We start from the raw sequence: 23,007 nt of genomic DNA on the forward strand, positions 1-23,007 counted from the left end.
GAATCCGAAGCAGGCTACAGGCTCTGAGCTTTCAGCACAGAACCTGACACGGGACTCGAACCCATGAACTATGAGGGCATGACCTGAGCCAAAGTCAGACACTTAACTGACTGAACCACCCAGGTGCCCCAAGAATGTTTTTTTTTTTTTTTTAATTTTTTTTTTTTCAACGTTTTTATTTTACTTTTGGGACAGAGAGAGACAGAGCATGAACGGGGGAAGGGCAGAGAGAGAGGGAGACACAGAATCGGAAACAGGCTCCAGGCTCCGAGCCATCAGCCCAGAGCCTGACGCAGGGCTCGAACTCCCGGACCGCGAGATCATGACCTGGCTGAAGTCGGACGCTTAACCGACTGCGCCACCCAGGCGCCCCCCCAAGAATGTTTTTTAATGTAGATGCTTACAATACTGAGGCTACACAGGAGGATAATCTTGGTTTTAGGAGTTGCATGCTGAGGTATTTAAGGCTGAGTAATGCAATGACTTCAACTTGTTTTCAGTGATTCAGTAAAACATAGAGTCACAACAGAAATAGTAAAAGAAAAGGTCATTGTGATTCTACGTCAGGAGTATAAGGATGTGCATTGTTCTTTCAAATATTTTATATGTTCAGTATTTTTCATAACACAAATTTGAAGAGGGGAAAAGGAAACTTCATTATGGAATCCAGAAAGTTAAGAAGAAATAGGGTCACTAAGCAGACAAGGTCACAGTGTATAAGGAGGAAGACAAGTTATGAGGGTTTTGTTTTTTCCAGCTACTTCTTTGTTAGTTGGTGAGATTTATTTTTGGTAACATATGCTTAGGAGCCACTTCTGACCTCATTTTTTAATTTATAGAGGCATCTTCTAGTGCTGAACACAGCCACGACTCTCAAGCTGTCCATCTATTTGATTTCTAAGCAGGAAATATCAGTGTAGAATCATGGGAAGGCAGATGAAGCCAGGAAAGCTGTCCAGTCCAAACTAGAAAAAGACCCCACGGGACTTGTCAGTGGCCCTGAGAGAACTCCCAGAATGCTTCTTTCGACTGCCCTCTTCCTGTGGGCCATGGTGGGGAGATTTTCCCCGTGCTTCAGGGTCTTCAGGAAAGAAAACAAGAATGCCTTTTCCCTGTGTGCAATTTAAGAGAAATGTCTCAAACCCAGCTTCTTTGAGGGTCACTGCCTATCCATTCTTGTTAAAGGTGAAATTTACTGGTAGGTAAAGCATTGGGGGATAAAATGACAGCTGATTTTCTATGTAACAGCAGAGGACCTTCATACAGTTATAAATCAGATCATGCTACTCCCCTGCTTAAAACTGACAGGTGGCTTCTCATTGTACTTCAAGTTCTAGCTCCCAGCTGTGACCCACGAGGCCCCAGAAAATTCAGCCATGCCTACTCCTCTAGCGTCATTCATCTTTTATTACACTCTTTGCCTGGGTGCACAGTCCAGCCACACAGCAGACTTTGAAGGTCAGAGTACAGCTGAACCCTACCATCCTTGGCTTCTACCCAAATGCTTGTTGACATTTAGCCCCTTTGTGTTATAGTCAAGGGGCACCAAGAGGACTTCCCCCGACCCAAACAAAAGCATCTCTTCCCCCTTCTATCAGTGTCTGAAGTTCTCCTATTAGAGACTTTTCTTGATTTGAAATGTTACCTAATGTTTAAAAGCCCCAGGGGCACCTGGGTGGCTCAGTTGGTTAAGCATCCAACTTCGGCTCAGGTCATAATCTCACAGTTTGTGAGTTTGAGCCCCTCTGTGCTGACAGTTCAGAGCCTGGAGCCTGCTCTGGATTCTGTGTCTCCCTCTCTCTCTGCCCCTCTCCTGCCTGTGCTCTGTCTCTCTTTGTCTCTCAAAAATAAATAAATGTTAAAAAAAAAAAGTTAAGCCCCAGTAAAATACAAAGCCTGCTGAGATGGGTTTAGAGATAGATAGAACCAGTACTTTAGTAGGTAATCATTTATCAAATAATTTTGAGAAGTAAGATGGTCACCCGGAAAAGGGTGCGGGGAAACCAAAAGATTCCTCCAGGCCAAAACAAAGACAAAGACAAACATTAAAAGAGAAACTCTGTTCTGTACATAGGAAGATGTGGATAGTGTATGCTAAGTGATTAAAAATAGATTACAAAAGAGTAGATATTTTATGTCCCATCATTTAAAAACATATACTTAAATGTTATATGTATAGAAGAACCAGGCAGGATAAACCCCCACAAGAGTATCTGTGATGACCCCTGGGTGGTAGGATTATAAATTTCTTCCCTTTAAAAAAAAATGCATCTGCATTTTCTCTTTTTTTTTTTTTTTCAAAAATGAGCATAAATACTTAACCAACAAAAAGAAAGGGGCTAGAGTAGCAGCTTTATTTTTTTTCTTTTTTTTTTTAATATATGAAATTTATTGTCAAATTGGTTTCCATACAACACCCAGTGCTCATCCCAAAAGGTGCCCTCAATACCCATCACCCACCCTCCCCTCCCTCCCACCCCCCATCAACCCTCAGTTTGTTCTCAGTTTTTAACAGTCTCTTATGCTTTGGCTCTCTCCCACTCTAACCTCTATAGAGTAGCAGCTTTAAAAACCCACCTGCTGTGATGAAACGTACAGCCTGGTGTCTAGAGTTAACACTGCTATGTTGTCCACTTGAAAACTACCAAGAGTAGATCTTAAATGATCTCCCCACAAAAAATGGTAATTGTATGAGGTGAAAGATGTATTAACTAGTAATCATTTCACAGTCGTCAAATCGGCAATGTGTCCAGCCATCACATTGTACACCTTAAACCAACACAGTGTTACAGGTCAGTTGTATCCAGGTAAAGCCAAGGGGAAAATCTGCCAAATTAATCATTGTTCACGGGACAACCCTTGCCTGAATTAAGTGTTGGGTGCACTTCCAGGAGAAAATGACAAATAGCAGGTCAGCTAACACTTAATATAAGGTAGCTAAAATGGTGGTGGTGGTGGTTTTTGGAGATCAAGGATAACAAATTTGTACCTTAAGTGCCTTTGCCCCTCTTCTAACCCAAGGCACACATTGATAATCGATCCTGCTGGGCCTGAATCTGTTGTCGAAATCGCCTCCAAAAGCAGCCACTGCCTCAGTCATGAATGGTGACCCCAGTGCCACTGCTAGCACATGTGTTACCCACACTCAAATCATGAAAAGATAGCCTTCCTCAAGATGTTTCATTCCTTTCTTTTGCACTATGATCATAATACATCGATTTTTAAACAACAAAGTATATCTGCTAGGAAAGGATCCTCGTAAACAGTCAATCTCCTGGCAGCCCTTAGGATGGAATGCTCTTGGACAAAATACTGTCTTCAGAAACCATTTATAGCAGACCTGGGTTTTTGTCAACTCTGCTGGAAATCGTTAACCCCCTCCCAAAAAATAAACACAGACCCTGACAGGATGGCATTATCTCCCAATAAAAGCAAAGTGGTGGGAGACCCCTGGCAACTCGTCCTGACATTCTAGGCACTGGAATCTGCCCTACTTTGGTATCGAGGAGGCAACTGAAATGCCCACTTCCTGTTGGTCAGATGTATGGTCTGTATAGCAAGGTAGTATGGCAAGGCATTGGACACTAACTGGGTATCCTTAACCAGTCAGCTGTTTCTGTTTCAAGGCAGCATGATTCAGGGAGGACTGTGGGTCTATGTTCCAATTAAAACTCAGACTTAATTCCATTTTTTCCATGAATTTGCTGACTTCTCATTCCAGTAATTTGCAATGAACATCATTCCCTAGGGCCTTGGCTGTTGCATTGGCCGCATTACAAGGCCAGCCCCTCCCTCCCAACACCCAGGGCTTTGGGTGTGCAGTCCAGTGGTTGGGAAGGAGATGTGTTCTGGCGGGCAGGGTCCACGGGACCTAATGATGAGTAAGAGAAACTCAGTGAGGAGATTTGGCACCTAGTAGGTTCTAACAGGCCACTTGCAGTTTAAAAACCGGCATTCCCGTTTGGAGACTTGCCACAGGCACTTGCCCCTCCTGAGAAGCTAGAGGCCTTTTCCTCTCCCTTTGATGCATTTCTGGTCTTATACTGTGCAATGGTCTCCAGACTTAGTGACACTGCCTCTTTAATTGTAAGGTGCTGTATATTCCTCTGGATATAGACAGAGCATAAGCGAAAGAGCAGAGATCTCTCAGAATTCTTTTGCTGACCTAGGCCTGGCCACTGGGCCACCTTCCTAAACCAGCCATGCCCTCTTCTTTCATTCTGCTCCACTGCTGAGTTACACAGCCTTGAATGAGACAGGAATCTTTCTGCAGAGGAACAAAGGCAGGATGTGGCCAATGCTTGACTCCTGGGTGTTCTCCTCGAAAGGGCCTATCAGAGAGCCTGGGTTCAAGTTTTGCCCCTGTACTTAATAGCAATGAGACTCCAGGAAAGTGATGAAAATCCTCTGAGCCTTAGTTTCCACACCCCAAAAATACTGGGGCTAAGTGTAAGTCTCCCCTGCTTTTTCCAAGTTTGCGTTCTGCCTTGCTTTTCCAGAAGACCTTACAACAGTACCTGTTTTCACTAACCACAAGAAATCCAAGGAGGATTTTGCTTTCAGGAAAAGAGGTGAAAAGCAAAAATAGCATTCACCCTTTGTTTTGCAGCAAGTGGTTCCAGAGCCATCATGAGTGGCCCTGCCAGACTCCTTCCCAGCAGCTACACTCAGCATCTCAGCACCAAGCTGCCAGAGCTTTGGACTGTGCTTCATCTGTGATTTATCTCAACTTATTTGGCACGCCCCTTAGAAAGATGCGTCCTGAGGTGCCAACGAAGCCAAAGAGAGGTTGTTTTTTGGGGTCTGGGAACAGTCAAAATGTTTTCCATATAAATTCATGGTAATTGCTCCTTTGCTTTATGCCATTTGGCCTTAGGAAAGGTTTCGTTAGGAACGCTCTGCCTTCAGATAGTGGGGGAAACCTATTCCCACTCCCCAGTCTTTGTGTTGAGTGAAGTGAGGAATGTAAAGTCACCGGAGCTTCATAAGCAGGCCCTCGGCTACCATGAGTCCCTTCTCTCCTCTTCCCGGAGCTTCCCAGAGGCTTTGACTCAGCCTCGGTCCCCCAACTGAGAGCCTGGCTCCAGCCTGCCTGCAGCCCTGTCAGCTCACCCCTCCCTCTCAAGCCCCAGCAAATGGTTTCCTGCTCTCTTCACACTGATCTTCATCTTATCTCTCCTCTGTCTGCAATTGCACTTTTCCTGCCAATTCAAAAACTGGCGCATTCTCCCCAGCCACCTCGAAGCCATCACCGTTTCCCGTCTCCTGTCTTGTCTCGTTCCCCCCAGTTCTATCCAGCCTGGGGGGATAGAACTTATCAAATGCCTGTTCTCTGAAGGAACTTTGTGTCGTTTCTCCCTCCTCCCAGTCTTCAGAGCCTTTTGTTTTATTTTCCCGAGCACAGGTGTCCTGGACTGTCTTCCCCCACTACATCGTAAACTTCATTTAAATCTAGTTTTTCGGGGCGCCTGGGTGGCGCAGTCGGTTGAGCCTCCGACTTCAGCCAGGTCACGATCTCGCGGTCCGTGAGTTCGAGCCCCGCGTCGGGCTCTGGGCTGATTCTGTGTCTCCCTCTCTCTCTGCCCCTCCCCCGTTCATGCTCTGTCTCTCTCTGTCCCAAAAATAAATAAAATAAATAAATAAATAAATAAATAAATAAATAAATAAATAAATAAATCTAGTTTTTCTAGTCTTACCTGTCATCGTGTTTCCTGCAGCATCCAGACCCCTCTTCACCCTGTGCCCTTGGGGTGTGTGTCAGATCACAGAGCAAGCACTCAGTGGATGTTCGGTGAAGGAAAGGAAGGAAGGGAGAGAAGGGAGGAAGAAAAGAAGGAAGGGGCAGCACCAAGTGTAGAAGAGTAGCCGTCTTCCCCGTCAGGTGGTTTGTTGGTAGACAAGGAAGTACCCAGAATTTATCAGTGTCTCCTTGATATCAGGTGCCACTGTGCACCTTCTCTTTCTTTGGTCTCGTAGAGTCAGAGGAACTGAAGTGTGTGGAAGGGTCTGGTCACCTTGAGAAACGCCCACCCTTGCCTACCCTTGCATTCATGTCATTCCCTCTCCTGGAGTCCATTTTTATCCTCATGCTGATGATTCCTAAGTTTGGATCCACTCCCCAGATTCTGGGGCCCCATAGCTTACCTCTAGTTGCCTGTTAGACATCTTCTCTTGGACATCCACAGACATCAGAAATCCACCTTACCCAGATCTGATCTCAGCTTCCCTGCCGCCCGCAAACCCACTGTGTTCTTGGACCCTGTGAACAGGTGGTGGGTGTCATTTCCCTGTCTGCACCTGTATCCCAATCTGTCACCAGGTGTCCAATGTCTGCTCCCTCCTCTCCATTTCCAGGCCCTAATCTCTCTTGATCCTAACACCTCTTTGTCCCTCACTGCCCCAATCTCTTCTCTCTCTTGCAGCCACAAAGTGAAACTGCAGATTTCCCTGATGGAAACCATCAAGGTGGCATTAAGATGCCTGAGCGAGGCTTACAAGATCCTTCCCCAGCACTGAAAGCTTCAGTCTAATTCAGCTGACAGCCCCTTACCAGCTGTGGTCCCTCTTGGTCTTGGGCCTTTGCAGGAGATGTTCTCCCTCACCTGTCCAGTACTTACCCCTGGTTCAGGTCTCAGCTTAGCATTCACTTTTGTGGAAAGCCTTCCCTGCCATCTTCCCCAAAAGCCTGGGTTGGTTGCCCCTCTTAATGTATTGCCATAGCCGCACGCACACCCCCACTGCAGCACTTCCCACAATTTTCCATTTACTTATTTTCCTCATCATTTTGAGAAACGCCATACATCAGGTCTGCCTCACTTAATGTTGTGTCTCCAGAACCTTGCAGTGAAACTTGTGTATAATCAATGCCTCTTATTTGTCGAATGACTGAATGAATGACTTCTTTTCTGCTCAGGCTATATCTGAGTCAGAATGAAAGTGTCCAGATCTTCCTTGATCTCTAGATAATAGTATGCCCATGTTCTGTATATGCTTCTTGTTGGCCTCTCATGTCTGATCAAACGTGGGTCTTCAGTATAACTGGTCCTTCCAAGAAGACTCTCTCAGTCAGTATTTGCATGGGATATGAAACACTGCTTGGATTCTCCATCAGGACCACAGACTTGAGGGCCCTGGATGGGGCTAGATTAGACAGCTCAACCCACAGACAGCTTGGTGGGGGTCCTGAATGAAGAAGAACTCTCATAAGTGTTTAAAAAGAAAACCCGTATAGACTGGAGGGTTTTGGAAGACTCCTAGGAGGTGAAGCTTGAATGGGGCCCTGAGGGATGGATAAGGATGAGGGAGGTTTGGGAGGGTGGGGAAAGAAGGAATTTATAGGTGTAAATTGACCAAATGAGTGGTCGGTCCAGTTTTTTACCTTAGTATCAAACCAGCAGATCTTTAAAAACTAGTGGCCTGCAAAGAAATTATTTACACAAATCCAGGATAGAGGTTACCTCTGGGTTTGGAGGAAGAGAAGTTTCAATAATTTCCTGTTTCTTCAGCCGGAAGCTGGCTCTTGACTCTTCATTTTTCAAGCTGCCTGTATATGTCACAATTCTTTCAGTTTAAAGAATGTCCGTAGCTATGACTAAAAACCCAGTAAATAAAGCAACAAATGATGTGATCCTATCAGATACGAGTGAGGCTAAAAAGTTTCTCACGTGGTGAGATTTTAAGTAATCTTCTCCTGTTTCTATGTTTGATCATTTTACTTTTTTTTTTTTTTTTTTTCCATCCTGTATATGCATCGTGAGTGGGAGAACGTTCCACACTTCCTCAGGCTTTGGCCACCTGCACTACCATGGAGAAACAATGGTGTCAAAGTGAATTGGCCCTGGGTCTTAACCCTGTCAGCCCTACTGCTTCTTTATTGCCGTGTGGACCTAGCTAGGAAATGTCACCTCCCTGAGAATCCCAACGTCCTGGCATGTAGGATGGAGATCGAAAGAGCCACCTCATAGGATATCCTGAAGTGCAAAGCGGATGATGGGTACAGAGCACCTGGCACATAGTTAGTGTTCAGTAAATGCTCACTGACTCGCCTTCCCTGAAGAACAAAGCCATTATGTTGGCATAGATTGTCAGTTCTAGGGAGAAACCCTTAGAGACCATTTAACCCAACCTCTTCATTTTGTTCCATTTAAATTATTCTTAATTGCACATGATGAATCAAATAATACAGATGAGCTTATGATGAAAAACATCATTCTTGGCTCTGCTGCACCTCGCCCCACCTGTACCCCAGTCCCCAACGCAACTTGTTTTAATCATTTCTATTTCTAGTTGTTCTCACTGTTCTCTCCATAATGCTTAATTATATGAGGATAGCTTCTATTTCTTAATTGGCACCTTTAGACAATACCTACTGACTCCTTAGTCGGAAAGATGAGATTTTAGCTCATTTACATCTCTCCTCTCTCTTCTTTAATATTTGATTATGTCACTTGTTGCTTCTGTTGCTTCCCTTGTAATCAGAGATAATACACTCACACCACTGTTGCTTCTCTTCGTAACATTATTTAATATCTTGACTCCTTTCTGTGAAAGATGAGGAAATTAACACCCCCAACTTGCACTTCTAACACTTCTGCCTCCTACCCCATGTCAGCTACTTTTGCTTTTATATGATCAAAGCTGTATTTTTGTAACACTTGTATTTTCTTCTGCAACTTGTCCTTAAGTGTAGCCTAAACAAAACAAAATCATATACTAGTTACATTGTTAAATCTGCACAGATGTTTTTCCTTGCTAGACCAGATGGCATGCTAGGATTTCATGTCCTTCCCTCTAATTCCAGCTCAAATCCCCCAAAGCTCCTTATTTTAAAGTTAAAAAATTACTTTCAGAGTTTTGTTTCAGATCAGTTTTTTAAAATGATATATGTACAATATAGAAAATTCGGTAAGTGCATACAAGTCGGGAAAAAAACAGGGAGAAAGAAAGGGATAGAAAATTAAGAACACCTGAGAATCTCATCACATGGAGTACTTCTTAAAAATGTGTCATGTAATTCATACAGAGTAATCAGTAAAATTGAAGAGAAAATACTTTCTTTAGTAATAAGGGGAAGCATCCAGGCCCATATAAGAAAACCCAAAACAGGAGAGATTCTGTCCTAAGTCTCAATTCCCTTTTATGCCACAGACATTCAACTTTTATTGCACATACTTACTGAGCATTTATTATCTATCGGACACTCACTGTGCTCCCTATTGGGAATAAAATACAGTTAAAAATGGACATTGTGCCTACCTTCATGAAGATGACATCCCAGTGGGGGAAGGTAGACATTAACCAGACATATAATCAGGCAAGTATAAATTCTAAAACAGGTTGCGCTCAGATGTTGAAAGGAAAAGGATGTGATTCTTTGAGGGCACATAACAAGGGAACCTGCCCGAGGCGGGGAGGTATTGAGGGGGGTCAAGAAAGTCTCCCCTGAGGGAATGATGTTTGAATTGAGATCCGAAAAAAGAGTGGCAGTTGACTAAGCAAAGGGAGTGTGGGCAAGAGAGGGGCAGGGAACGTTTCAGAGAGAAGGCAAAACTTCAGTGATGAGCACACAGATGGTGCATTCAAATAACAAACGCTGGTGTGGCTGGAGCAGAAGGAGTGCAGGCCGAGTGGTAAGAAACCTACTATCAACGTGCTTCACAAGCCAGGGGCTGGGGGTTCCTGGACAGGCCAAGTGTGGATCCTTCAAGATAGAGATTAGATAAGGAGGAGATCGACCGTTAGCATGGGCGCGCACAGTGGAGGCTGGTTTGGCTCCCTGACACAAGCCTTTGTGTGCTCGGCACTGGACGTTTTTATCCGTCGCAGTGGCCTCAGCTAAGGAATGCCAGACAAATGCCTTGTGAAAGGTGTTGTGAGGTATGTAGCCGCCTCATTATGCAAATGGCCATGTAGCTCATCCTCTGGGACTTTGCAGGCAAATGCTTTCCCACCTCTATTAGGAAACCACATCCTTCTGTCTTTCCTCACCTTCATTAACAGATTGCATGAGGAGGTAGAAAACACACAGGAAGCATGCCAGCAGGAGGTTCCCCTTGCCCTAGAGAACCCCTGACACTGCAGTTGTGGATGGTGGGGGGGGGGGGGATGCAGAGAGGGGACGGAACACTCCTGTCCCCCAAGGAAATCTGAAGTGGAAGCTCATTATGTGCAAGTAATAAAGCAGCAACATTGCTCTTGTTGTAGAGGATCCATAACCTTCTTCCTCTTCCTCTCTCCCCTAAGGTGGCACCCAAGGTCAATTTTACCCACCTAAATTTAATAAAATAGAAAGCTAACGGTTCATGCAATGGTCAGCTTTTCTAGTAAGAAGATGTATCTAGGAGCCACTGAATTTTTTGGAAGAAAAGAAAACAAGAAAGATAGGAAAACTTGGCAGTGGAGCTATTGTAACCAACCATCTGCTTAGAATACTTCCATAGTTCCTCATAGCACTTAAGATAATATCCAGACTTCATACCATGCCTATGAACCCCTACATGATCTGGTCCCTCCCTACCATTAGGGCCTCAGTGTGTACTGTGATGCCCAGCATGGCATCACTAGGCTCCAGCTTACCTTCTGCCCCAAAGGGGGGAGGAAGGGGAAAGTCCAGGGCCTTTGCACTGGAATGCTCTTACTTCATATCTGTATGGCTGGCTCCCTCACTTCATTCCATCTTCTCTTCAAATGTCTCTCCCTCAAAAAGGTTTTCCCTAACCACCCACCCTTCCTCAAGTAGACCCTTCCCCACTCCCAGTCACTCTCTAGCCTATTACCCTATTTTGTTTTATCACCATCTGAAATTTTCTGATTTGTTTGTTTTTATCTGTCTCTATCAACTAGAACATAAATTCCATGAGGGCAGAGATCTAGTCTAACTCGTTCAATGTCTTATCTGCAAAGCCTAGAACAGTACCAGGCACTCCACCAATATTTGTTGGGTGAATGGATGTAATGGTATTCTCATGCTTGGAGGTTAAGTCATGTGGATAAATACATTTATGTATTCATCTAAGACAAATATGAGATAACAAATATGCATTCGTTTATCAGTCGTTATTGAGAAACCATTACGTTCTAGCCACTGGGGAGAAGATACAGAACTAGAGACCACACCCCCACCCGTAAGGACCTCAGAGTGTTGTGGTGGCCAACGGGAAGAAATGTGGAAAGAAGCAAGAGACATGAGGATGTGGGGTGCCTGCATGCCTCAGTTGGTTAAGTGTCTGAATCTTGATTTTGGCTCAGGTCATGACCTCACAGTTCATGAGACCCAGCCCCGTGTCGGGCTCTGTGCTGACAGTGCAAAGCCTGCTTAGGATTCTCTCTCTCCCTCTCTCTCTGCCCCTCCCCCGCTTGTGCGCTCGCTAGCTCTCTCTCTCTCTCTCTCTCTCTCTCTCTCTTTCAAAATAAATAAATGTCTAAAAAAAAGAGAGAGAGACATGAGGACTTAATGGTCATGGGAAGTAAAGAGAAGGAAAACGAGCCCCAGGTTTTGGGCTTGGGCACATGAGGAGATAAATGTGACATTCGGTGAGCAAAGGGGGGAGGAAGGGGAAAGTCAGCCTTAGAAATGTGGAGGTGTGGAATATCCAAGCAGTGATATTTAGCAAGGAGCTGGACGTCCAAGTGGGGATCGTGGGAGAGGTGAAAGGAGCCGCCATGGCCTTGACACATACAAACCCCAAAACACACGCAAGGAAAACATTGGTAACCTGAATAGTCAGTCCTATGTCTATTAAGGAAATTTTATTTCTAATTAACAACAACAAAAAAAAACTTGCAACAAAGAAAACTCCACATGCAGATGGTTTCACTTGTGAATTCTACCAAGCGTCTCAGGAAGAAATAATACCAATTCTGTTCAGTTGCTTCCAGAATACAGAAAAGAGGAGAACTCATCCCAAATCATCTTACAAGGTCAACATTATCCTAATACCAAAACCAAAGACATTTAAAAAAGAAAACAGCAAATCAGTGCTCCTCATTAAAAAAGTGTAAGAATCCTCGATAAAATATTGGCAAATAATATCCAGCAGTACATAAAAAGGATCATGCATCACATCCAATTGAGGTTTATGCCCAGAATGCAAGGCTCGTTCATCACTGAAAAAATCAATGTAATTCACCATATTAATAAACTGTAGCCTGAATGATCAATAAGCCAAGTTTTAGATTGATACGATGAAGCTGAGGACCTAAGTTTACAAATAGCAATCAAGACTAGGTGATTTGATCTACTGGTTATGGGAGAAAATAGCTTAATTAAGAAAGAGGGAAATTTTCCCCTTTGGCTAAGACACTGAGATCAGTGTCCTTTTGAAGGATTCACTTGTCTTTCCTCTGCTAGCTCGCTTCAAGGACTGACCTATAGTGAGAAAGGAGTTTGGGGGTTCCCCTCTTGAGCAGCCAGCCTTCCAGATTTCCAAGATGGCATATTCCACCCATGCTTGGGTAAGGAAAGCCAAGGGCACTCATACTTCTCATTTTCCCAGATGTTCAGGATCCAAGAGTGCCAGAGTTGAATGAAGCCTGGGTCTTACCCAGTCCAAATCCCCACAGTTTAAAGAAGAGCCTTGGGGGGCGTGGCTTCTCTCGGTCCTCTTATGCCATCCTCTGTTCTGAGATCCAGTGATTGTAAACTGGTCCCGGGACAGCAGGCTCATTAGACCCTGTCCTCCAGGCCTGTCCTCCCCCGACTCTTCCCTCTTTTTAAGCCTTTCTAAAGCTCACGTTTATGCATAATAAGTCACCATCAAAACGGATCTGTCCTAGATTCTAGTTTCTCTGATCTCACTGTTTGGTGTCTGGTGTGGAGAAAACCAAACAGACACAGGCCTTTGCATAGAGTCATACGTGTCAGTGGGTGGGCAGATTGGCCAAGCCACCTGCTTTGAGCTTGCAAGCCTCATAACCAATCAGACAGACACAGGCTCTGGGGCCCATCATCTCTGTTTGATTCCTCTGTCACTTGTTTGAAATCCTCAACAAATTTCTTATATGATTATAATGAAAAATGTATTGCACACTCATTATGTGCCCAGGACTATCCTATAAGGTTATGCTTTCTCTCAGTCCTTACAAAAACTCATTAAATAGTACTATTCTGGTCCTCATTTTATAGGTAAATAAATAGGCTCAAAGAGATTAAGCAACTTGCCTAAGATGCCACAGCTAGTAAGTAGAAGAGCCAAAATTTAACCCTGGCTGTCTGTGGTGCTCAAGTTTTTAGAAATGAAAATTCTTCGTGGTTTAAAATGAACGTTATTTTCCTTTTTCTTTCCTTCCATCTCTGTTTGCAGTCTCAGGAGGAAGTCTGTGATTTGCTCCATGCTGCACCCTTCCAAAACATCTTGCCTAGAGTCTACATCAAAGGTAAGAAATCACTAACAGCCACTAAATAGCCAACTTGCATTTGAACTTCATGCCCACTTAATCTCAATAAACTCAGATCTGCAGTCAGAAAGGATAAATAAAGCTTTGGGCAGCTATTTGATATTCATAGAATCACAGAATTAGAAGTGACACTCCAGGCCCTGTTCCTTGGTCCTTCTAGATCATCCCCAATGTGTTCCTGTCTAGCCTTCATTTAATTTGTTCGAATGATGGGGAACTCACCGCCGCACAGGGCAGATAGTTCTGTTGTTGGACAGAGATAATAGAACGTTTTCCTTGTAGTGAGTCCCGATCACACTTTCCAGGACGAAAGAGAGCAATTCGACACAGTCCGTCCCAAGTTTTGGAACACAGATACGTCACCGGTCCTCTGGGAGTTTTTCGTTCCTCAGGTCCCCCAGGGTGCCCTGAGTCTCATTTCCTGCTCTGCTGCTCCTTTTGCAGAAGGGGAGCGTCTGGAGGTCCGGATGAAACGCCTGGAGGCCAAGTATGCCCCTCTTCACCTGGTCCCTCTGATAGAGCGGCTGGGGACCCCTCAGGTACGATCCTTCTTTTTTTTTTTTTAAGATTTATTTTTATTTATTTTGAGAGAGATAGAGAGCAAGCAGGGGAGGAACAGAGAAAGAGAGGGAGACAGAATCCCAAGCAGGCTCCACACCATCAGCGCAGAGCCTGACATGGGGGTCGAACCCACAGACTGTGAGATGATGACCTGAGCTGAAATCAAGAATCGGACGCCTAACCGACTAAACCACCCAGGTGCCCCAGGTACCATACTTGTATCGTGGACTCTGAGAACCAAAAGGAACTTTAAAAGGCTCTCCTTTGGTCTAACCCCCTCATTTGACAGGCAGGGAAACTGAGGCACAGAGAGAGGAATGTCTACAAAGCCTGTTAGTGGCAGGGTCAGGTCTGGAATGAGATTTGCTATTTCTCAGGCCTGAGTTCTTTCTTCTACACTGTGTATCAGCTATTCCACCCAGAAAGAAGAAAGTCAGACAAGTATCTATTGTGCTTCTATTAGCATCAGGAATTCTGGTAGTATCAGGAGTAAGTTGCCTCTCAGAATTCAACCTCCACACACCCTGAGAACCAGTGATTGACTTCTGGATATCTTTGCTGGAAAAACACAGGAACACGGATGTTGACTGTAGCATTGTTTGTTAAAGCAAAAACTAGAAACAACCAACAGAGGGTTGACTAAATAAAATGTGGTAAAGTTCATTGAATGCTCAATACTTTCTATATAATAATGAAAAGGAAAAATGAGATCTAGGTGCATCAATGTGTATCGATCATAAGAGCACAGTTAGGTGAAGAATGAATACAACAAAACCATATCAGTGAAGCTTTTCCTGAAAGATGGTATACTAGTAGTTCATAAGAGCGGCACCCTCTGAAGAGAGATGAAAGAGACAGAGATGGGGCAGTGATCACAGGACACGTCAGCTTTATCTGTAATGCTCTAATCTTTTCAAAAGTGAATAAGCTCATGTGTTAATGCTGTAATTAAAATCAGTTTTTGCAGGGGCGCCTGGCTGGCTCAGCCAATAGAGCATACGACTCTTGATCTCGGGGTTGTGAGTTCGAGCCCCACTTCGGGTGTAGAGATTACTTAAAAATAAAATCTTTGAAACAAAAACTAATTTTTACACACCAGTGCCAGTTGTTCTGCACATGAGGATGAGTGGGGCAGGACCCCTGCCTCAGAGAACTCAAGACAGTGGCAGGAATCAGGAAAAGGGGAGGGACACAATGAGGATCTCGTGCTGTCTCCTTCCAAGTTGATTTGAGTGATCTGCACATTTTCAGGAGGCCAGGGGAGGAATTCCACAGGTAGAGAAATGGGGTGCCCTGGTGAGACGAGCCAGGGTGGGTGTGTGTTGTTCGCCTTTGCCAACTGTTCAAAAGGTTTGGGATTCCAGTGTGCACTCCGACTTGCATTCCATGGGTCCTCTCTGCTCGTACCACCAAAGCTGATGAGTCTGAAGGACTCACATCCTCAGCAAGGGGGCAGAAGGCAGCCTCTTCTCTAAAAAATCAGGGCAAGTATTTGGAGCACATGGCAGGACCCGATCTGCTCCGTCCTCAGGCTCCTGAGCAGCCATCACCAGACCACCTGTGTGCCACCCACCTCCTACTGAAAACCGTGACTCAGTGTTCAGTGGCATCTGGGTCCTTGGAGTCACCACGGGGAGAATTCAGATCCTGTGGAGTATGCACACTTTTTTTTTTTTTTTTTTTTTTTTTTTGTTGGCCTTCAGAGGCTGAGCAGAGGAGTCCTCTAAAGATTTCCTTTTAGGGAGAAATCCCCCAAGCCGGCGACATAGAAATGTGTCTGCTCCGCTGTTGGTGTCATCCTACAAGAATCTGGCCTCTCACATCCAGGGTTTGGCATGTGTTTCCACTTAGAAGACTGTAAATTCCTTCCCTGTTCTGGCGAACACCATTTCCTTGGGACTGTTAGAAATCTCAATTTGTCAAATGCTGAATATTTGACCAACAAAAGCCTAGACATTCTGGAGGGAGAGGAAGTGCCAGTTTTCTGTCTCCCAGCCCTCAAGGAATAGTCCAAAACTTAGTCGTCCCATAGACTGAAGAAAAGTTAACAAAATATGACCTTCCAGGCTAGCTGGGGTTCAGGGGACTCACATAATATCTAAGTGAGCAACAAGGGAGATCCTGCCACATGTTTAAAGTCAAGAGGTTTTGATGGTGTCATACTGTTTGCATTGATTTCTGGGACATACTCAGGTGACCTGATTTGATCTCCGGTGCTACCATGGAAAGCACACTAGCCAGGGGTCCTTGTTCCAGCTTCACACCTGAATTGATGCATAATCTACTGCTAGACATTGAATATCTCAGTCTTTGTTTCCCCGCCTGTGAAATGGGCTAATGGGTGTTTGGCTGCCATAGTTGAGCCATCTTTCATGATTGTTGTGATGAACAAAAATAAGTTAAAAGACTTTCAAAAAACACAAAGGATGATACCAAGGATATCGAGATACCATTCTCCTCCAGAGGGCACTAAACGTAATCAAAGTGTTCCATGAAGAAATTTATTTCCACATTTATTTTCACAGATGCTTTTTCTGTTCCCTTGTTAACTCAGAAAAGAACGGCAGGAAGAGAGAGAAAAATCCCCCCCGTTGAGTTAGGCTAGAAAAGAACTGGATGAAATGTATATGAAACACATCTCATATATATGTACATAACACCAAGTCACAAATTGAGGGCCTTTGCTGCAAACAATAATCAGTGCACTTTTTTCAAAGCAAAAAGGAAAAAGGAGATGAAAGAAAACTCACACCCTGAAAAGTATAAATGCCAACAAAGAGTGAAAGTGTTCAACCTTACCAGTAATCACTGAAATGGAAATTAAAAGACTAGGGTACAATTTTTCATCTCTCAAGTTGGCAAAGAACTTTGCTTACTGGTAACAGAGTGCTAGTGAGGGTAAAAGGTGCAGACTTCACGCAAAGGGTACAGAGTGCTTCTGCCTGTCTGCAGACCAGTGTGCTGCTATGTAGCAAAAGCCTTTTAAAATATGTACACACTTCAACTGCATCGTCCTACTCCTCCTTCTAGGATTTTATCCTAAGAAAGTGATCAGAGATAAGCTTAAAAAGAATTACATAGGAGGACAGTTGCTTAAGAATTGTCTGCAATAATGAAAATTTGTAAACAGTTTAAAATAATCAGAGTAGAAGACTCAAGGGGCGCCTGGGTGGCTCAGTCGGTTAAGTGTTCCAACTTTGGCTCAGGTCATGCTCTCACAGTTCGTGAGTTCGAGCCCCGTGTCAGGCTCTGTGCTGACAGCTCCGAGCCTGGAGCTTGCTTCCGATTCTGTGTCTCCGTCTCTCTGCCCGTCCCTTGATCATGCTCATTCGCGCGCGCTCTCTCTCTCTCTCTCCCTCTCTCAAAAATAAATAAGCATAAAAAATATAAAAATAAAAAAAGTGTAGAAGACTCGATAAATGATGATATATCAATGGCCATTTTATGTAACCATTAAAAATTAGAGTACTGAAAATATTGAAGGAAATAGTTTTCTTAGATTGCTGCTATCTGAAGATAAAAAAAAGCAAGATAAACAAATTCTGTTAAATATAGATGCATACACACACTCACATACATAAACACAAATCATATATCCATGCTCTAGGAAACCTCATTTCCTAGACGTGACGTGTTACACATTTCTAGGTAATGGGGTTCATGGGAGATTTTTATTTTCTTATAATGTTTTGAAAATGTTTTTCCGTATTTATCCAAGTGACTGTGTGTTACTTTTACAGCTCCCTCCCAGGAGAAACTGTAAGGGTAAATGCTTCTCCAAGGCAAAGGGACAAAGCCCCTAAACCATTTCAGTCTCAGGCCCTTTGGTTGGTTGTAGCGGGGAGGTCACCAGAGTTCAAAGTCTGTGTACAGATTTATAAACTCATTGCTGATTTTTCCCCAACACGATTATCAGGCCCTGGGGATTGATTCAGACTATGTAGATGCCCAGGAGATTAATTAGTGAACCAGAATTGTCTGTGTTAACTGATGAAGAGGAATATCCATGACTTGAGAACAAATATGGGTCCTTTATTTATTTACTGAGCACCTTCCCTGTACCAGGCCCTCTCTTTCTGAGTGGAGAGCCCTTCCAGGGTCCAAATACCAGTCTAGAGCATTGCCTGGTAAGAACAGAATGAAACACCAGCTTCAGGATTCTTTTGAAGACACTTCTAGCCAACTGTGACAAATTAAATGGTCTCTTCTCTGCTCAGGAGCTTTCTCTGCCTATAGAATCAATATGAGTCAGCCTGAATCAGGGTTCCCTCTCCTTCATGTTTGAAACACAAATTTGTCTTCCCCAATTTACGTTTTTTTTGTGTGTGCTAGACTTCTTTCAGTTTATAGTTGTCATGACAACTAAGCCCATAGCCCATTTTCCTAATGGGCTCCAGCATTGTGTTTCCTGATTTATTTCCTTCTGTGGATTAATTTAGAGATTGCTCTCCTTCTAGGGGCTCCAGTGTGATAGCTTAAAGGGAGAAGTCAGGTAGGCCCCTTCCAGGCACTCTGTGAAATGAGCTCTCTGGGGAGACTTCCTTCTGGAGAGCTGACCCCGTGAGTGCCATGTGGACCTCTCCATCTCAGAGACCAGTACTCTTTAGCCTTGTCCCAAGATTTGGAGACCTTACTTTGACCTTAAATGTTAATGTCTGTCTACCATTTGCAGATGGTTTTGAGATCTCTACCCCTAGACATTTTTACTCATAATGAAGACAGTAATGTGTTTTGATGTGTTTGTCTAGCCGGCTGATTATTAGAGATGCAGTAACCAGGACCTACATGTGAAGCCAGTTTAAATTATTAATAGAGATAGTTTACAATGCTTAGAGGATTTCTAATAGGAGATGATCCTGTAAAATCAGTGGCAAATGTTTAAAGAGTAACATATGCTTTTTGTAGAACATTCAGATGTACAGAAGTATTTAAAGTAAAAAGTGAAAATCCTGTGTGCTTCGCCAAGCCTATCTGCTCCCACAGTTGACATTTCCTTCTAAACTATCTTAAACACACACACACACACACACACACCATATACTTTTGTTTGTCTATGGGATTGTATGTTGTTGATGTGTTTAATAGGATTATAGTATACATCCTTTTTTGAAACTTGCTGTGTATTCACGTAACAATTTAAGCCATAGATCTAGACTAGGGTTCAAATCCAAGCTTTTACCGCTCACTGGCTGCCTCTCTGAACATCAGTTTCTTCATCTGTACAACGGGGATAACAGTGTCAGTGTTTCATGGGATCGTTCCCTCTTTCATGGGGTTGATGTGAGGGATAAGTAGCTTAGAACAGGCCTGACGTGTTACACACACACTCAGTGAGTGTGAACTGGTAGTAGTTTCATCTCAGTCTTTGCAGTGGATGCATGACATTCCATGATGTGATAGACGTGGATTTTTTTAATGGACTCTTCCTCTTTGATGGCTCCTAGATTTTACTTACCACAAGTAAGTCTTGCCACAAGACCCCCTACTATTGCACTAAGGTTTACAAAGTTAGTGCCCTGCTGTGGGTGAATGAATCCCAGGTACAGCCAGCTGTAGGGTTTGGGAATCCCCCATGAGAGGTGGAAGACAGGGTCTGAGGTAAGGCTAGAAGGTTTATGCACTCTTCTGTTCCCAGCAAATCGCCATCGCCCGGGAGGGCGACCTGCTGACCAAGGAGCGGTTGTGCTGCGGCCTGTCTATGTTTGAGGTCATCCTGACGCGCATCCGGAGCTACCTACAGGACCCCATCTGGCGGGGCCCACCGCCCACCAATGGTGTCATGCACGTCGATGAGTGTGTAGAGTTCCACCGGCTCTGGAGTGCCATGCAGTTCGTCTACTGCATCCCTGTGGGGACCAACGAGTTCACAGCCGAGTGAGTACCCTCCGGGAAGGCTGGGTCCCCGCCCGACGTGTGTGTCTCCCCCGACCAAGAGTCACCAGGCTACCAGAGCTCACCCAGAAAGGTGGGCAGGGGCAGATTGTCCAATAGCTGCTCGCTGAATACACAGATGTGCCAGGTGCTGGACAGACACCAGTACTGAGCAAAAGTAGATGGTTCCTGGCCTCATGGGGTTTACAGGGCTGAGCAGAGACAACATGCATAGACATAAGGCACATTGAATGAGGTTGCTTGGCAGGAAGGGCAGGAAGGGTGACAGGTGCCTGAGAAGAGAGCAGAGTGAGTTTTTGGAATGTAAATCACACAGTAGATCTGAGCCTTGAACATTGCCTGGGATTCAACCCTTAGAGGGGAGGAGAGGACATTCCAGGAAGAGCAACAAGTGGTTGGAGGCAGAGGAGTGTGTGCGTGAGCGTGAGGACCGCTCAGGGCCTGGTTTTTCCTAGACCGGAAGCTGCCCTGATCATGTGGGTAGGAGGGAGCCCTGCTGAGGCTTTGTCACTGAGAAGCCCAGTGTCCACCTCACCCCTCACAAAATTCCAGGATTCATAGAAAAGAGAGCAAGGCCTCTCCAGCTGAGGTTCATGCCCTAACTTGCTCACGCAGTCCTGCCTCATGAGGCCTACACTCCTGAAAACCAGGAAGCCTTCTAGAGTAACCCAGTCCTACCCCCAGAGAAGACAGAAGCAGATTCCAGTTCTTCCTTCCCTCACCCAGCTACACACACCAAGAACAGAGTGGTGAAGAAGACAAGTCCTGTCCTCCTGGAGAACAAGCAAGTGAGAGGCAGAGAATCCTGGAGGCAGTGGTGCTGGGAGTGGGCCGGGAAAGCTGTTTTCAGAGCAGCTGCTGGGCCTTCCCTTTAGCCACGGTGATGGGGAAGCAGGGAAATCTGCCCATCGGGCTGCAGCTGCTGCTTGAGGACAAGAAAACAGCAGAGAGACGACCCATGGCCTCCAAAATCGCCCAAGATGCTGCTGCGTGCGGGAGGCATACAGGTTGAGCCTCACCAGCCCAGGAGGACTCACAGCTCCCCCCCACCCCACACCAATAGTGTCTGCTCGTCCACACACCATGCCCCATCCCTGCCCTCTGAGCCTGCATGGGCCACTTGGTCCCCTGGTTTGAGATGGTCCTTCGCCTCACAAGCATTCCTGTAGCTCCTTTACAGAGAGGTCGGACACATTCTCATCTGAATTCTAATCAGCCACGTAAATCTCAAGGACTGGTTGAATTTTTTCCCTGCAAATTTGTTTTCCGCAAAGGTGATTTTTCCATCAGTGGCTAATAGGCTGACACCTCTTTGTGGTTAGGAAGATTTATAACGTAACCACAGTCCCTGGAACAAGTGAACGTATGCTCACATCTTCCCTTGTACCCACTTTACAGATGAAGAGGATTGACCCAGGGACGGGCTTGCTCACTGTCTGTACTCCTGGCCCCAGAGCCCTCCCCCTGCCCTTCCCTGCCCCTCACTCTAGCTGCTTCCTCTTCCCACTCCCAGGCAGTGTTTTGGTGACGGTCTGAACTGGGCCGGCTGCTCCATCATCGTCCTGCTGGGCCAGCAGCGTCGCTTCGACCTGTTTGACTTCTGTTACCACCTGCTAAAAGTACAGAGGCAGGACGGGAAGGATGAGGTCATTAAGAACGTGGTAAGCAGCTCATGGTTGGGGCCAGGGAGGCGGGGCTGGGCCTGACAGGCAGGCTTTCATCTGAAAAGGAGGGTGAGCCGCTTGTGGAGGCCAAGTCCCCACACCACAGGTAGGTACAAAAATGCTCAGTGGCCGGGGACCTTCTTATAGGAAGCCATGAGTCACTTGCTCATAACCTGCTGGGATGAATCAGGTCACCCCGCAGGGCTGGGCCGGGCTCCAGACCTGAATTACCCCTTCCCTGTGCCAGTCAGACTGCTGATACCGGTGCCTCATCCACACAAACTCTCACTGAACACGGAAGTCGTACAGGCACGGGGATGGGAAAAACGTGGCTGTGGAGTAAGCGGGGCCGCTGGGGTGCACTGACAAGGGCTGTCTAAATTGGGCTGAGGGGACAGGCGGGGAGGGGTGGCCAGAGAAGGCGTCTCATGGAGACAGCACTTGAGCTGAGTCCAGAATGACCAGCAGCCAATAACGAGGCAAAAAATGGGGTGCAGCGTGGGGAGGATGTTCCAGACAGAGGGAACAGCCATAGCAAATGCAGAGAGACATGAAGATGTGTGGCTGGAACAGAGCGCGGGTCTCTAGGACTAGCTGAAAGGAGAAGGAAGCAGGAGCTACCTCATAAAGGGTGTTTGTTTTATTTGTGTTTGTTTTTTGCCATTGTGGTAGAACATACATAAAACATCAAAGTTGCCATCTTAACCATCTTTAAGTGCGTGGTGCTGTGGCATTGGGCACGCTCACTCTGTCACGCAGCCGTCACCACCTTCCATCTCCAGAACTTTTTCAGCTTCCCAAACTGAAGCACTGTTCCCATTGAACTCTAGCTCCCTAGTCTCCCCTCCCCCAAGACTCTGGTAACCACCTTTCCACCTTCTGTCTCTAGGATCTGACTACGCCAGGGACTCACATAGGAGGAATCATACAGTATTTGTCCTTTTGTGACTGGATTATTCCATGTGCTCCAGGTTTACCACGTTGTAGCTTGTATCAGAATTTTCTTCATTTTTAAGGCTGAATAATATTCTAGTGTATGCATATACCACATTTTGTTTATCCATTCATCACTGATGAACCCTTGAGTTGCTTCCACTTTTTGGCTATTGTGTACATGCTGCTGTGGTCATGAGTGCACAGATATTGGTTCAGGTTCCTGCTTTCACTTCTTTTGTATATACCTAGGAAGTGGAATTGCTGGGTCATATGCTAACTCCATTTTTTTTTTAAGTTTATTTATTTATTTTGAGAGAGAGAGAAAGAGAGAGCATGGGCCGGGGGTTGGGGGCAGAGAGAGAGGGAAAGAGAGAATCCCAATCAGGCTCCACACTGTCAGCACAGAGCCCAGTGTGGGGCTCAGTCCCACGAACTGTGAGCTCATGACCTGAGCCAAAATCAAAAGTTGGACACTTGACCAACTGAGCCACCCAGACACCCCGCTAATTCTATTTTTAATGTTAGAGGAACTGCCATACCATTTTCAGTAGTGGCTGCA

At 45.2% G+C, this 23,007-nt stretch overlaps 1 protein-coding gene across 6 annotated transcripts in view; it reads left to right on the forward strand.

Moving 5' to 3' along the window:
* CYFIP2 (cytoplasmic FMR1 interacting protein 2) overlaps positions 1 to 23,007 on the forward strand; it is a 128,863-nt gene that overhangs the window by 101,326 nt on the left and 4,530 nt on the right. For 5 of the 6 annotated variants that reach the window (XM_025924187.2, XM_086702937.1, XM_086702950.1 and 2 more), the window contains 4 exons: positions 13,302 to 13,374; positions 13,840 to 13,934; positions 19,592 to 19,830; positions 21,362 to 21,509. In XM_025924187.2, the coding sequence (XP_025779972.1) occupies positions 13,302 to 13,374; positions 13,840 to 13,934; positions 19,592 to 19,830; positions 21,362 to 21,509 (555 nt within the window). Of the gene's footprint in view, positions 1 to 4,609; positions 4,649 to 13,301; positions 13,375 to 13,839; positions 13,935 to 19,591; positions 19,831 to 21,361; positions 21,510 to 23,007 lie in introns of those variants that run through there. The other variant, XM_086703157.1, reaches the window with a different exon arrangement.

This window comes from Puma concolor, chromosome A1 (genome assembly GCF_028749965.1).
Source record: "Puma concolor isolate L17-30 chromosome A1, mPumCon1.1.hap2, whole genome shotgun sequence".
NCBI classification, from domain to species: domain Eukaryota; kingdom Metazoa; phylum Chordata; class Mammalia; order Carnivora; family Felidae; genus Puma; species Puma concolor.